We start from the raw sequence: 16578 nt of genomic DNA, 5'->3' as shown, positions 1-16578 counted from the left end.
TATTTAGCCTACTCATTACTATTAGGCTGCCTTTTGTCAAACTAGGCTACTCTTAAATTATTAATCAGCTACTATTGTACCACATTGTTTACCAAAATACCTTGCAAATAAACAGAAAGTGAAGTATATAGAAAACACAGAATATGTGGATTAAAAAAATTTGGAATTACAAAGTATATAATACATGTCACATGTTTATCATGCTGGTATTAAAAATATAGGCAAGTTTTCGTATTTGGTATGCGCGAGTTGTGTCTTTGTATCACGCATACATGCAACTAAGATAATACTAATACCTCTTTACCTGTTCCGTATACTCTCTTTTCAAATTATTCCATCAGCAAGTTAATTTGTAGAAATAAGAATAATTGACCGCAGTTTGAACTTATTTCTTAAAGCAAACATAAAAAGAGCTACATTAATACATTTTTACATTGTGTACGCTACATTTCTACAAATGTAAATATACTGTTAAAATGATGTTTAGTCATACATTTTCCCTTTACATATACACCCTTAATGCATAAACAGTTACAGCACTTAGTTTTCTATTTAAATTAGTAGTTTAATTCTATAAGAAAATATAAAATAATATAGATTCACAGAAGAAAGATCGAACTTGAGCTTGGACTTTATTAGCGCATTTTAGAAACACCCACTTAAATAAAACAAGACAAATATCACACAAGAATACAGAAGTTTAATATAATGCAGAATTTACAAGAACACTTAATAAATATTACACATCAGTTTTGATTAAAAACGCAACAAAAGTAAAATGTACGTTTTCAGATCGCAAGATACAAATTAGGTTTTATCAAAATGTATTAAAAATGTAATGACTCCCAGTTATATGTTAGCAGCCCAGAGTAGTTTTAAATGATGTCATCAATTAAATATACACGTCTCTATTCTAAATTTGCTGCTGTTCTAAACTACAAAGCATTCTTTTTTTTAGGCTATTTAAAGCAAGCTAACATTACAACTTTGGAATTCTCGTTTTTCCACCAAACACATACAGCAGACACATAAATGCAGCGATATGCCAAATAAATATCAATTTCAATATATTCAACTTGAACATTAAATTACATTTCATGGGTGTTCGGGAGAAAATCGTTTCCAGATTTGGTGGACTAGCAAGAAAAGTCTCTTGTATGAATGATGTCACCACCTAAAAAACAAACCCTACAATTGTTGGAAAGTAATAATTAGTATATGGTGAAGGTATGATCGCGCATCATAAGTCTTTTTTTCTTCATCCTGCGATTCTGAAACCAGATTTTCACTTGCTGATCACTCAGTTCCAATCTGTCCGAAAGCTCCTTTCGTTTCTGTCGGTTTATGAATTCATTAATCATAAATTCGTTCTCCAGTTCGGCTAACTGTGGCTTCGTGTAAGGTTTTCTCTTCTTTCTTGATCTCACCTGTGAGGGACACCATGGTAGTCCTGAGGAGGAGGGAAGAAAGAAAAAAATACACTCATCATCATTCATGTTACTGAATCAGTATCTTCATCTTAAAACGCTAACTCTTAAAGACAACCACAACTCTGTTGACCCCGGTACATTTAAAATGCTATATCGTGGAGCATAAGGAATCAGACAGTAGGCTATTGTGTGAAAACAAAAGTTCTGAAAAATGAAGAGTGGCTGAAATAGTTTATAACTATACAAAGTCTATAACTGAACAAAGCAAGCATGAAAGTGCGTATCTATAGCACGAATTGTATTTATCGTGTAATTTATACGCAAAAAAAGTGTTTTTACGTGCATATGGGTTTACAGTGTACAAACTGCACGTGCACGTACAAACTGTATTTTGCGTATAAATTGCACGATAAATACAATTCGTGCTATAAATACGCATTTTCATGAGATCGTGTTGCAATTGCACACAATAAACACAAGTCTACATAGTAAAATACGCTGAAATCAAGGTTAGAGAATGGCATCTATAGGCAGGGTCAAGGTAGAATTTGCGTACCATCAGAGAAGGCTGACCTAGTCTGGCTGTTAAGTGATGGTTGGACTGGAGCCTTTGAAGCATCGGTCACTGGCTGGTCGATGGAGGTCAGTTCAATCGGCTCAACCCTGTTCTGCTGTCGCCTTTCCAAGTTTGAAACTTCGTTGCAGCCAGAGCTCTGCTCTCCTGCGTAAGCTGCATTAGGTCGACTTGGCTCCTCTGATTTGTGGCTGACATCTTGGAAGTAGTACCTCCCGGATTCCTCCAGTGAGCCCTTTTTGAGGCTAGCGCTCACAGCGGTTGAATTGCTGAAAAACGGCTGAGCGAAGCCACTGTAGGCGCGGCTCTGGGCCGGAGGAGTGCACGCATTTGGAGAAGTCCACGGGAGCGAGCACACCTCACTTCTACTGTAGGACATCTGCGGAAGGCCAGATAGATGGACTCCATTGCCTCGCAGGTTTTGGAGGTACAGGGAGTCGGGAGAGTGAAAATTCAAAAGGGGAGCAACATAGCCAGAGCTAAGGAGATTGTGCTCGCACATTTCTCACGAGCTCGCCCGAACGCGTCTTAAAACCGTTTTTAGTTACCCCTAAAGAATACGAGCAAGGTAATTGTTGATTTGTTAATGCACCATCACGTGATATGCAAAGTAAAATGTTTAGCCACGCCCACGTGACTAGTAGTGCTGCAAAGTCAGAAAGAAACGCATATATTTAGTTTCCTTGAACATTTTTTCTTGATGCAACTGTAACGTCTGTCATTATTTATCATAAGATCAATAACAATCCCCAATAATATGCCTTTGTCCTTAATTGTCCTTATTTATTTAAAATGCATTTTGCTGTAATGTAGTCAGAAAACCCTGACAGTTCTTTAAAATATATCTCACATAAGCATACAGATATATTTTATTAACAATTTAAGGATACAGAGTGATATTCGTGCCACATAAGCCTTACGGGGGCAAAAACGGATTGTGGTATGACTTTCAATCAAGTGTCTGAAACTTAATTTGTAGCTTTTAATAAATAACATACAAATACATAACGTTCTGTTATAGTACAACATCCTGCAAAGCTGCTTCTAAACAATTTGTATTGTGAAAAGCGATATACAAATAAATGTTTAATTGTTAACCGACCTGTGCTATAATTTATACACACACACACACAATACATTTGTAATAAAAAAATATTACAATGCTGCATTTCTGAGGAAATGGCTACATGGACTTTCAAAAGAACCGCGTTTGTGTTATATCGTAAACATAACTGCCAAATTTTCTATATATTGTAGCCTGTAGTATTATGATCACAACTGCCAAATTGTCTATATATTGTAGCCTAATTATTATGATCACAACTGCCAAATATTCTATATATTGTAGCCTAATTATTATGATCACAACTTGTCATAACTGCTTTAATGAGATCATTGCTTGTCTAAATTAATACAGCTAAAATAAAACAGCTAACTGATTTGTACACTGTAAAAAGTAATCAGTTGACTTAAAGAGTGAGGAAACCCGTTGCCTTAAAATTAAGTAAAGAAATTTCATGCGTAATTGGAAAAAAAAAAAAGTTAAGTGGAATTGTCAAGTTTACATTACGCATTAAGTTTATAATCAGGTAAGTCAACTGATTCCTTTTTTTAATTTATTTTTTTACAGTGTATTATCTCAGAACTGGACATTTCTGACATATGGACATTTCTTTGACACAGTCACCTCTGATAACAGATTACTCTGAATTGTAATGTAGAAACAATGTATTTTTTAGTAAAGCTGATTTGAAACAATATGTATTGTGAAAAGCTCTACACAAATAAATGTGAAATAAATACGGGGATAAAGCCAAATAGAGCTTATAATGCATACTGTTTTTAAGCCTAACTTTGAAAGGCCATCTATAAATGTTAAGCTCACAAACGCATGATTACACATTTTTGGTGTAAACGAAAAAGGTTTTGATATTTTATAACTTTGATACAGTATTATACAATTTTAAATAGCTACCAATTCAATTATTTTTTAAGATTTCGTCATTGGTTGGCTGATATCTAAATTCGTTTTAAAAAAAATACTTTGAGTCGATTGTTGGTCTTGAGGTGCCGAGCTATCGGTGCAAGAAATTAAACATTTAGATGTCGTCGGATAATCTTTGTTGTCGGTTTCTAAAATTTTAGAGTAGGTCAGGGTATGAAAGTCATTTTTTATCTTACCTAAAGGTTTGTCCAGATGATCCAAAACACGTTTTAAAGAAAGTGCACATATGAAGGAGCAGACAAAATGACTATTGTAAACAGGCAATTTCCGGAAAGAGTGGAGACAGTACAACCTCCCACTTTTTACGAGTCCAGTAAACGCATGAAAACCTTTAAAATGGGATTGCTTTAGAGTGTTTCACGTTCTATTGCGTGTTGAAAACACAGAACTCTCATCCGTTCAACCTTAAAAAAAAATGTAGCCTACATGGAAAGGATATGGTAGCCTAGTAGCCTACATCAGTATAGTTCAAGGTCAAAGTCCAGGCGCAGATTTACCAAAAACAAGTCCAAGTGCATTTAATTTGACAGAAAAACAGTAGAAAGAAAATCCGTTTGACAGTCTAAATCTTTTCAAATTCATTTAAAAAGGCAGATACTTTGATGAAACAGCGTCGTTTTTAACAGCTGAAATCAGCATGACAGAGAACTATAAACATGTTCTTTAAAAGTTTAAGTGCCGTCGTTTTTAATCCATTTGTACGAATTCGCCGACCAATTCGGCAAAACATAAAACAGCTAGGAACTAGGAATTGTTATTGTTGTGTTGAGATTTCTCAGGGCTCCCTCCGATGGAATTCTTTTCTGATGGCGGATTGCACGTTTTTCCCAATTGTGACAGATTACCTTTATATTACATATTTTTTTCAAAACTCACAGCGGATATTCTCTTTTAAATGGTCATAGCAGTTGAAAAAAATCTCAAAATGCTTAACAGTATTTCTTGGATAAATGATCTTAATGCAAGGCACATGCTGACCTATAGATGGCGACGCAGCTTCATGAATTTGTGGCAAGTATTATTCATGAGACCTATTGAAGTCAAGGTTTAGTCTGACATTGTGTCTCAAGGTCACCGAGAACACCCAGTTTCAAAAGAAGATGATTCATATATATATATATATATATATACTGTATATATAATTGTAAAGTTATCTTAATTATCTTAATATCTTATTATAAAATTATCTTTATAATATATAATTGTTTTTTTGTTTGTTTGTTTTTTTATTAAAAGGCAAAACACAAAAATTGTGCATTGTGTATTTATTTATTTATTTATTTATTTATTTATTTTATTTTATTTTTGCTAACGGTGTCTTTTTTTGCTTTTCGAAAAAAAAAGACAATAATTGATTATCAATCAAAAAAGATAAAATATCCAACTTAATTTGGCTGCTCAATCAAAATAACTGTGAGTCTGGTCGTGCTTAGGTATGCCTATTGACCAATATTGACTCTTCACATTAACTAATTTGGACACCATTGTGAAAAATACACACCATTGCAAGTATCAACAGTTGTTAAATCCATTATATTAAGAATATCAATCCTCTACTGAATTCATTCGTTATAATCAAAGTAGGCCAACATAAAAGTATAGGTCGACTGTCAAATACTAAATTCAAGCCAATCACATGGAAATGGGGATGGGAAGCGCTTTTTTGGCAAATGCTTCATTGTTGAATGTAGGCCTATAGTGAAGCTGCAATGACAATAAACAAAATAAAATTCATGCATATCTCTCTGAATAATGCAAATGCAAGCGGAAATAAATTAATTATCACAATTATTTCGTGCTTTTTACTTGGTGTTACGGGAAAACCATTCACGGTCGTACTGCTGAAATTAACTAAATCTGTCCACGATATTATGATTCTATTTGCAGTATAGAACAACGTCATTATACTTGTATGGTTAAAGAGAACACCGACAAACAAATGTTTTTCCCTCTAGTCGAACATGTGAAATATGTCATGAAACATTTTTATTATTATTATTATTCAGTTTATTCACGTCAGTGTTGCATTCTGGATTTTCCTCATAAAACTCTGGTAATGTAAACAAATATGGTACACAATCTGCACATTTTGAAAGCATGGAAAGAACAGTGGTCTGGGATATAGCGCAGAAAACAGGCTATACTGCTACAAAAAAAATGGTTTAACAATATTTAAATTATTTTGAAAAATAAGATTTGTTTTTATCTGATACTACTGAAATACAATGACAATCTCAATACTCAAAGCTGGACATATGAACTGCGACTTTGACTACTGAAAAAGATCATAATACTTATAGCCATTACTAAAGAGAACTCTTCCCTATGTATAGCCTATCAGCAATTGTATGAATTAATCTTAATTAATAGGATTACAATTATTTTAGGTCTTTGTTAGGTTTCTTCTTATCCTTGACTCGACGGTTTTGAAACCATATAGTTACTTGTCTTTCTGACAGGTTGGTAGAAGCAGAGATCCTCAGTCTCTTCTCTTTAGTAATGAACTTAGTGTTGGTGAATTCCCGCTCGAGCTCTTTCAGCTGCAGTTTTGTGTAAGGAACCCGTTTCTTTCTCCCGCGCTGACAGAACGAAACTCTTTCCCCTGGGGAAATACAAGTCATTTCAATCAAGCAATCTTCTGTTACAAGATCTGTCCATTATTCCAAGATTAACAATGACGTAACATTTAGGAAATCGCAATTGACCTTAACGTCTTTTTTTTTTTTTTTTTTTTTTTTTTTTTTAAGAGCGACATGTAGATTTGAATTAAATAAACTCAAATCATGTTTAAAATAACGCCTATGCTTTTTAATGAGTCATGATTCATTTCAGGTTAGCGTAGGCTACTAAATCTGTGCTTCTGGTTTCAAGGATTCATTTATTTAATTATCTTGATACTGACATGATTTTGACAATTAGGCGCTGCCAAACCGTAGCGTGTACAGTAAAAGAAAAGGAAAAAAGAAAACATGTTTTAAATTGATTATATCCTCCGTCAATGAACACAAGATGAGAAAATCTCTTGATCCTTCGATCAAAGAATTTGTGCATGATTTGCGCCTCTTTAATGTGTCCAAAAAAAGTTGTGACTTTATACCTAACTAATGAAGAGAGGCGAGGAGTGATTCACAGAGCAGAACTCAAGTCTTTACCTGCCAATGATGGTTTCCAGATATGCGGGCTCTGCGTCTGGTGTTTGGAGTAATAAAGTTGACTGCTGCTGCAATTGTTTGACCAGTCCCATGGCTGGTGGTCTTCCATTGTCCAACAAGTATCATGTGTGTGATCTCCTGCTCTATGAACTATAGGTAAATCAAAACAGGCAGGGATTCTTGGGTAGGAATAACCTTGGTAGAGAGCGAACTCCTTAAACCATCTGGAGGCATCACCATTATCCACGGGTTCAGACCGTCCATTCGCACTTTGTTTCAAAAAACTAGGCGGAAACAAAGCGTTCTGTGGTACTTTGCAGCAATAACAACTGTTTCCGAAATTACATCCATAAGTGACTGAGGAATTTGGGGCAATATGGGCTGGAAACGAAACGTAAGGAGTAAGAGACTCGGAGTTTATAGAAGTAAGTTGTTCCGCTGAAGAGAACAGCGGAGTTCCTGACGCAGACCGGCTGGAGAGCGGGTAAAAACTTCTAAACTCTTCATCCAATCCCACTAGTACTTCCATATTTAGTTGCACACAGTGTAGGCTATATGATTTGTAATTTAACTCATCGTCTTATATGGACTCAAACCCAATAAATATGTTAGCGGAGAATAGTCTCCGTTGACAGTTAAGCTTTTATGTTTATTTTCCGGACTAAATACATAGGTCAGATAACCTAGTACCCGATTGGATAGTTGTCACCATGTGACATGCAAATAGTTCAGCTGAACTTGGACTACACCACAGTGTAGTTTTCAGTTGTCCATGAGTAAGCCTGCTTTAAGTCTGAGGCATTTTAACACGTTTTAAATATTTTTTTCTATGTTTATTATATATAGCCTATATATATATATATATATATATATATATATATATATATATATATATATATATATATCTGTGTATATAATCTAGAGTTATTTATTTAAAGCCTATTAAAATACAATCAAAAACTTACTTGTGCAGCACAGCAGTGGAAATGTCTCATATTAGACCTGCTTAAGCAAACATTATAGTCTATCAATATTAGGCATGTGCTTGATGCTCTGTCAGACAAATTACATTTGTCATGTGATTTTACTGTGTGCTTGTGTAAATATAAGGCTGCATTTATTTAATCAAATACAGTAAAACAGTGATATTGAGATATTATTACAGTTTAAAATAACCTTTGATATATTTCTGTGATCAAAGCTGAATTTTCAGCATCATTACTCCGGTCTATGTCACATGATCCTTCGGAAATCATTCTAATATGATGATTTGCTGCTCAAGAAACCTTTATTTTTATCATCAATGTTGAAAACATGTTGTGCGGCTATTTTTTGGAAACAATGAGACATTTTCTTCAGGATTCTTTGATAAATAGAAAGTTCAAAAGTACAGCATTTATTTGAAGTAGAAATTAAACGTCTTCACTTGATCAATGTAATGTGTCTATGCTGAATAAAACTATTAATTTATTTATTAAAAAACCGCTGAACTAGTGACGTGCGTGATAGGCCATAATTTGATGTCAGAAATGGCTGCTGTAATATATTTCAATCACTAGGTGGCTCTGTAATATAGTGTAAAGAAAAGAAGTAAGTTGTGCCACTTTTATCTTTTACTGGTCCTTTCTTAGGAGTAAACTGTCATGTCAAAGTCATTGGGATACACGTCAACCATTTATTCAAATAAAAAAGAAACAAAAAAAAAAAAAAAAAAAAAAAATCAAGCTGGAGGGCTCCAAGGGTTTAGTGTTAATTTTGTGGCATGCCCTTGAGTGTAAGTTAGGAAGACAATAAAGTCATGAAAGAGGAGGGAAAAAAATCCATTTTACCATTCAATTGATCATCCTGGAGTTTGATTGACAGGCCATCTGACCAATCATAATCCGCCATCCGACGAATCCGCCATTTTTGTCCGACAAAGCAGTCAGGAGAGGTAGTAAAGAATCGTTGGAGGATTTGAACTTGAAAAACGGTGTGTAGGCTACTGACGTCTTTCCGCGTTTAAAACAACATGTTTATTCGATGCTATTAACTAGAAGGAAGCTCTACAGCGATACACAATAAAGAGCCACGGAACGGTATTTATTGTTTAAATTTCTTTTAAAAAGGACCAAATTTGAAAGGTGAGACTTTGTTTCATATCAAAAATAACCTGGTCTGTCCTATCTGTCAGCGCGTTGTCAGTGTCCTCTCTGCTCCGCGATGTATGTTTCACTGCGTGAGAACATGGTGTGGCAATTGTCGGACATAGCAACAGTAACTAAAGGGGGGCGGGTCTTTGCGAACAGTAAATTCCTTTAGAACACTCATAGATCTACTATCGCTTCTACGATTTAGCCTACTCGAGTTCACCATTGCTTTGGGGATTTTGGGCCCCATTGCGAAACACCTGTGAGCCGCTCAAAAGCACACAGTTAGAGCTAAAAGGGAAACCAGACAACCTGCAGTTATTTTTCTGTAGTGCCTTTACAAGAAGCCTGTAGTTGACATACCACAGTAGTAAAGCTAGAAGGAGTTTATTTAAATATCACTTGCCTGACGGCTCATGCTACCGCTAACCCGGATGTCGAGGTCACTTTCTGATTTGGGAAAAGCCCATAAAAGTCCTGGCAGAAAGGATGCATAAGGATGTAGTGTAACAACGCCCAGTTCCAGGAATGCACTAATATTTTGTTGGTAGTACCAGTTTGCAACAATTATTAGTTAACACTAAGTTGTCAACACTTCGGAAAAAATAATAATAACTTTTTGTTAAATTCACAAGCTTTTCCCTTACACTTCTGAGTTTTGCAAAGGACTTTTACGGGGTTTTCCCAAATCACGGAAGTGACCTCGTCGTCCGGATAGCAAAAGCCATCAGGCTGTTGTTTTTAAATAAACTCCTGATGTACTTACAAACTTTCCAATGCCTTGTTTAATGAGTAAAGAACCTATTTGTATGACTGTAGAAGTTTGGTACCATTCCAGGCATTATTAGTGGGGTCATTTACGAGATACAGCCTTGGATCCATTAGCGCCTGCACTAAAGGTGATGATACACAGGGCAACTTTTTGAGCAATGTTGCTGGGCAATGTTGCCGTCAACGGGCAACCAGATGAGACACAGAGCCCACGACCGATCTAAATTATCCAGATAGAAATGTATTGCCCATTTTCAATGGGAAAGTGCCCAAGCAACAATCACTTGGCAAGATTGCCCTGCAACATTGCTCAAAAAGTTGCCCTGTGTATCATCACCTTAAGACATTTGGCTGATATCTCTAAATAAGCTCTAACTTTAATAATGTTCAACCAAGGGAAAAAAAGCTGTGTTTGGCTCGAGGTCATGGTGCAAAGGACCCTAGGTTGAAATTATCTCCCACTATAAATTCTGCCTGACACTTGAAAATGACTTTTTCACCTAAAAACAATCCAAAATCCTGGTGTAGGCCTATAGACCTTATATAGCACCAGAGAAACAAGCACATAGCCATCTTTAGTATTTTGTCTTTGAACTTCCGTTTTTGCAGTAGCTCTGTATAATTCTATGGTATCATTGTTGAAGAGTAATTAGCTGGTGAAGTGGATTTACTTATTATAGAGTTAACAAGGTTATCTTGAGCGCTGTAATGTTTGAAGCGGATGTCATAACAAATGTCAGTAGACCAGGAAGATTTTAAAACGAGCAGTTATAAAAGATGAAGTGCTTCGCACAGGCTATTTAAGACAGTGCTGGCTAACTCGATGACAAATGCTAGACATATGCGCGTAGGTGGGCTTAACAGAGAAGTTAATCAGGCTTTAGACATAAGTTATGAATTTCGATGAACACCTTTACAGATCTTTGAAACAATAATGTTTTACTGAAGCCTGGCGACTGACAGACCCACAGTAGGAACAGGAACACTGAGGCCTAGGCCTGAACAAAGGCTGGTTAAATAAAAACTTCTGTGAGCTAAATGAACAAATTGCTCACACCAAACGCGTTTGTAGCCTACTTTTAAAAATGCAAATACAATAGAAAGGAGCGTTGGGTCTCGAGACGTTTTCTTTTTTAATTATTATTGCTGAATTTGATCTTATAAATGTCACCATTTTAGTACATTAAGGCACTTTAATTAAATTTTAGTGTTTTTCACATTAAGCATTTTAGAATGTCCCACTGTTTTTTGTAATTGAAATACATCAGGTGCTGTATATGGAGGAGTAGCGCCAAAAACCTGCATTCTGGTCACATATTTTAGTTTTTTTATTTTATTTATTTATTTTTTCAGAGGTGATTATAATATTCAAGGCCTGCAAACTTCTATGGTTGTTTTGCCATCCTGGTCTCTGTGTTCAGTCACATGACTGACAACTATGAATCACAACCAGCCAGGACCCGATGTGAGATCCACCAATCAGAGAGGTTCCAGAATCTCTCTCTCTCTCTCTCTCGCTCTCTCTCTCTCTCTCTATATATATATATATATATATATTTATTTTTATTTATTTTTTATTTTTTTTTTGATTGGATAAAATTAATGGAGATGCTTTTCTCATGATTTTCTGTGGTTGCCATTTCAGTTGGTCAGTATGGTCTAGGGAGAACCAACTGGGAGTGTTAGGTGCATGGAGAGAGAAAGCCTGGTGTAGGCGTGACAGTGAGAGGTGATGAGGCTTCAAAAGTGATACATGAAACATGGGTGTGATGTGGTAGTGTAGTGGAAGTCTGAGCCAGTATGTGACTGTATTGTTCAATGATAGCGCAGGGACCAATATTCACAGTACGGATGCAATCCAATGCTGTACTTTTTTCATTGCCAATGTTAACATTATTTGCTTAGAAGCATAGCATTCACCTTGAATTCATCCTGTCCATTTGACTTGGGCTTGGAATTTTGAGAGAAGCATAAAGATGTGAGAGGACAATTGGGCCTGGTAGGTAAGTAACAGTGAAATCAAATTGCGTGGGGAAAAGAGCCCCCCGGGCCTGGTGAGGGTTCAGCCGTCTGGCTTCCCATTGGTACTCAGGTGGTGGTGATCAGAAGTGGATGATGGGAACCCTCAAACTAGTGATACCACTCTTTCAGTACCAGCTGATGGCTAGCTGCTCCCAGTTGCCAGTATCATAGTTCTGCTTTGCTGGGAAGAATTTACAGGAAAAGAAAGTGCATGGATGGAACTCCTAGAGGATGTATTGACCTCCACACGAAGGCGATGTTCAGATTAGGGTGAACCAGGACAGGAGCACTAGTAAAGGTAAACAACAGATGTAGCCTCAAGTCAAGAACAGAGTTTCACAGGGCTACACAATTTTAATGTAAACAACTACACATAGCAAACTGGGCTGGTTTCTATTTAAGTAACAGTGGCAGGATTCTCTTCAAGTACAATGTTCTCAGCTTTCTTGCAGGAGAGACTGTTCCTCTTCTCATCAAGAATATAATATGCTCTACTGAATCATTCCTCACTCTCTGTGCTGGTGCTTGAGGCAGATAAATATCTGCATGCAATCTGTGCAAGCAATGGAAAGCGATCTTTGTTCATGCACATGTAGTCAAGTGGATTGTCGCTTCTAGTGATGGATAGTTCAGCTAGATAAATCTCCAGTTGTTGTGTAGCTACACATTTTGTAGCGCTGGTGTGGATCAGGGGCTTTTCTGTATCTCATTAAACATGTCAGAAAGTGAAGGAGTGTGTGCCTCATCACTTGTATGTGACCGTTTCTCTGGCACACTTTGCTGCTTTTTCTTTGCTTCAAAGTAATGTTCTTTAAGTCATGGATCTAGTATTGTTGCAATGCAGCTGAGGGTTGGTGTCTTGAGTTTTTATTTAGCTGTTTTACACCATGGTCTGTTTGTGCCATTTTTTCCTAGCAGATGTTTCATGCGGCAACCAAGAGAATAACTTCAACTACAGATAAATTAGCTGAGCTTATTTCCTTATTTCCACTCTTTGAATGGAATCTGATCAGTCATGTATGCAGCTTAGACTCACTTTCTAACCTACAGTAAATGTTCCAACAAGTGGCTACATCTTACTGCAGTCATTTGGGTGGCATTCCTAACTGTATTTGCAAAGTTTGTAATCGGGAATAAGTGAACAGAAAATGCTTAAAATGACCCACAAATTGTTGTCCCTGCATGTTGCTGTTATTTCTGATATGCTGTGCTGACTCAACACTCCCTCATTCACAGCCAATTTCAGCATGTGTCATGCAAGGTATGCTCTCATGTCTACTGTCCTCCATAGCCTTTGCAATGTTCCATCGTCCACCTAGAATGACCCGAGGCTCCGGACTTCCACACTCTGCTTGCCTCGTTTGACCACAAGCGAGTGTCTACTGTACCTTGGATCACTTCCTCACTCTTAACCTCAACCTGGCTCTTGACACAACACACACTCCTCCACAGGTCAGCTTTTGGCGTAACCTATGCTCACTCTCACCCTCCCACGTATCCTCTATGGTTTCATTCTCACTTCCTCTCCCTATCTCCCTAATCATTTCTCATCACTTGATACTACCAGTGCTACTGACACTCTTTGCTCCACACTTGTTTAAATAACTTTTGCCCCCCCTCTCATCCAGGCCAGCCCACGCCACCCCCTCCACCCCCTGGCTATCTGATGTTCTCCACAAGCATCGTTCTAAACTTCTGCAGAGAGAGAGAATGGCACAAATCTAAAGATCCCACTTACCTTAGTTTGTATCAGTCACTCCTCTCTTCCTTCTCTGCTTATGTCTCAACTGCTAAAATGACATACTACCACAACAAAATTAACAATTCTTCTGACTCCCACACCCTTTTCAAAACTTTTTCCTCTCTCCTTTGTCCTCCTCCTCCCTCTCCTTCGTCAGCTCTAACAGATGACAACTTTGCCATATACTTAATAAATAACACAACAACCATCAGCGGCCAATTCTTCCAATTTTCCACACCACAAAATGACAAACACAGCTTAAAAGCAAACACACACTCTCCCCTCCTTATCTCTGCTCTTAGAGGCAGAAACTCATCCTTTCCAATCACCATACTACCTGTCTGCTTTCAAGCCATTTCTTCTTCAATTGTACCTGCACTAACTCTCAGGTTAGGTCCTTCAGGGTGTTTTGTCACAACATCTAGCTACTGGGGTACCTCAGGGCTCAGTGCTTGGACCACTATACCTAAACTCTCTTTGCAGGTCTTCCAGCATGTACTGTCTTAACTGCGGCAGCAAGAGTGATCTGTAATGAGCTGAAGAGAGCACATATCACATCAAGCTGCTCACATCAAATTCGGGGCACTGAAGTTTGCCTCAGATCAACTGCTGGCTCTGCACCCCTATACCTAAATGCACTACTTCAGACTTATGTGCCCTCCAGAAGCTTGTGTTCTGCAAGTGAACGGCGTCTTATGGTTCCATCCCAAAAGGCACCAAATTACTTTTATGGACCTTTACCTTGACTGTTTTCTGCTGGTGGAATGACCTGCCTAACTCAACCCGATCAGTATTTTTCATCAACACGTCAATGCTATTAATAATATCATTAATACTAACACTTTCTATTCTATTTCTATTCTATCTTTTTTTTTTCTATTTTGTCACAGAATTGATGTTCATGTAATATCACAAGTAGCTTGGATGCAATTTATGTTCATTTAATATCATAAATAGCTTGGATGCACACTTTCTAGTTGAAGGTTTGGCATGGTCTTGTGGGATCTTGCTCCTGCCTCGTCCAAGCTGTGAATTAGTTGGAGGTGATGATTGTTTGTGTTTTGTGGTTATTTTGCTTTGATAATAGGACTGACATAATCACCCTTTGCAGGGTAGTGTCATGATAACAGTTTGAACTAGAGTAAAGTGTGAGTGCTGAGCACTAAGAGGAAGGTGAGTGCGACATATATTTTTGGATCATATTTTAGACCTTTTTTTTCCCTTTTGGACAAAAACCGTTAATGCAATTTTCGGTTTCAAACCAAAATTTCAGTTAACCGGGTGACAGGGATCTGGGGAAGGGGATAACGGTATTTGTTTATGATCATATTAGGTGCTCAGTGGTCAATGCAGATCCTCAAGCCTACCTCCTTTTTGGCCACAAAGAAGAAGTTTGAAGTAGCACAGGATGTGGAGGGGAAGATATATCCTTAGTTCAATGCTTTCTCTACATCAGGGGTGCCCAAACCTGCTCCTGCCGATCGACTGTCCTGCACAGTTCATCTCCAACCCTAATCAAACACACCTGAAGCAAACAATTAAGGTCTTCAGGATCACTTGAAAATTAAAGGCAGGTGTGTTTGATTAGGGTTGGAGATGAACTGTGCAGGACAGTCGATCGGCAGGAGCAGGATTGGGCAACCCTGCTCTACATACTCATTTATGGCCTTCTGTTCAGCGGGAGATAAAGGATAGATCTGGCTTCTGGGCATTGGCACAACTGGCTGTAGCTCGATGGCACATTCACCATGGTGTCTGATGTGAGGTTTTCTTGCTGTGGGCAGAAGACATCCAGAAACTAGTGATATTCAGAGACTTTTACTCTGTGCTCATTGTGAGGACTTTTCAAATAAGTGGCCAGAGAGAGACAGGATGGATCAGCACAGCCAGGACTTTGCTGGTGTACCAGGAGAGTCTGAGTGAATGGTGAAGCAACCATGGTCATCCCAGAATGATATCCCCATGGACCCCTCCAGAACAGAAAAATAGAAACGTTTTCCTAGTGAGCGATCAGATATCGAGGGTAATTAGTTCAGTATGATAAGTGATGTGACTGCTGCCAACTGTCAACATACAAAAATGTGTAATTGGAGATGGAGCATTTAATTTGTTGTACCATAACTTTTAATTTACGGTGATGTTATCTGCCCACTACAGTGCTCATCCAGAGTGCAAAGATGTGATTTAGGTGATCCCAGCTCTATCCGTAAGCAAGCAGTGGGGCTGCATCTCTAGGGCGAAAGAGCATTGCAACAGCAAACCACTGCAATCCTCTGCCAATCCAGAGTAGGGAGTTGGATTGACCATGGCAGAACTGTAAGTCGAAGAAACGAGATTCGGCATGCTGGGTGTAGGAGGTAATTCCATCGGGTTGAGCTCTGGAACTGGAGGGTGAAGAGAGTGCTTGTACCAGTTCTGGGAAGGGGTCTGTGGTGGATGCGTCCATGGTGGGGTCTGGCCTGACCACACAGACACGGGGATATCAGCAAACCCACTTGCAGGGAGTTTTATTGCAGGACATAGAAAACACAGGTAAGTAACAGTTCAGTCAAAGTTTGTTGACTTAACTGAAGAGTGATTGAGATTTTGGAGACAAGATGGTGGAAAACAGTGCAACACCCAGAGAGGAATCAATGCTGGAGTTGAGGTAAGTACTCTACAGATAACAGAGCATTCTGTGTAGTCCAGGTAAGCAAAGACGATACCAGACTCTGACTGAGATTTGAGAGCTAGTTCATATGCTGTGACACGTCC

General features: G+C 37.9%; 2 protein-coding genes across 5 annotated transcripts; both read right to left on the bottom strand.

The window, feature by feature from the left end:
• Positions 1-705: 705 nt before the first annotated feature.
• hoxd12a (homeobox D12a) lies at positions 706-5064 on the bottom strand. 4 transcript variants are annotated; one of them, XM_079881144.1, is made up of 3 exons: positions 1987-5064; positions 1428-1450; positions 706-1174 (listed from the first exon to the last, which is right to left on the bottom strand). In XM_079881144.1, the coding sequence occupies exons 1-3, from the start codon at positions 2504-2506 to the stop codon at positions 980-982; spliced, it is 738 nt and encodes a 245-aa protein (XP_079737270.1). In that variant the 5' UTR covers positions 2507-5064; the 3' UTR covers positions 706-979. The 4 variants fall into 4 exon arrangements, with proteins under 4 accessions (XP_079737270.1, XP_079737272.1, XP_079737269.1 ...); XM_079881146.1 differs by having other exon boundaries at positions 1003-1174; positions 2004-5064; XM_079881143.1 differs by having other exon boundaries at positions 1035-1450; positions 1987-2650; positions 4186-5064.
• Positions 5065-6029: 965 nt separating this feature from the next.
• On the bottom strand, positions 6030-7824 carry hoxd13a (homeobox D13a). Its single transcript, XM_079881148.1, has 2 exons — positions 7162-7824; positions 6030-6611 (listed from the first exon to the last, which is right to left on the bottom strand). Exons 1-2 carry the CDS (start codon positions 7688-7690, stop codon positions 6388-6390), a joined length of 753 nt encoding a protein of 250 aa, XP_079737274.1. The 5' UTR covers positions 7691-7824; the 3' UTR covers positions 6030-6387.
• Positions 7825-16578: the final 8754 nt, after the last annotated feature.

The sequence above is a fragment of the Squalius cephalus genome (genome assembly GCF_949319135.1).
Source record: "Squalius cephalus genome assembly, chromosome: 9".
NCBI classification, from domain to species: domain Eukaryota; kingdom Metazoa; phylum Chordata; class Actinopteri; order Cypriniformes; family Leuciscidae; genus Squalius; species Squalius cephalus.
The sequence above is the reverse complement of the archived record's forward strand: the minus strand, read 5'-3'. Positions and strand labels throughout refer to the sequence as shown.

What these genes read in the sequence shown, in the direction of transcription:
- hoxd12a (XM_079881143.1), bottom strand. Translation starts at nt 2,506, where the DNA reads ATGTGCGAGCACAATCTCCTTAGCTCTGGCTATGTTGCTCCCCTTTTG. An exon ending in TAGGTCAGCCTTCTCTGATG is followed by an intron (nt 1,451 to 1,986) that starts GTACGCAAATTC and finishes CCTCCTCCTCAG; the next exon opens with GACTACCATGGTGTCCCTCA.
- hoxd13a (XM_079881148.1), bottom strand. Translation starts at nt 7,690, where the DNA reads ATGGAAGTACTAGTGGGATTGGATGAAGAGTTTAGAAGTTTTTACCCG. An exon ending in CTGGAAACCATCATTGGCAG is followed by an intron (nt 6,612 to 7,161) that starts GTAAAGACTTGA and finishes GTATTTCCCCAG; the next exon opens with GGGAAAGAGTTTCGTTCTGT.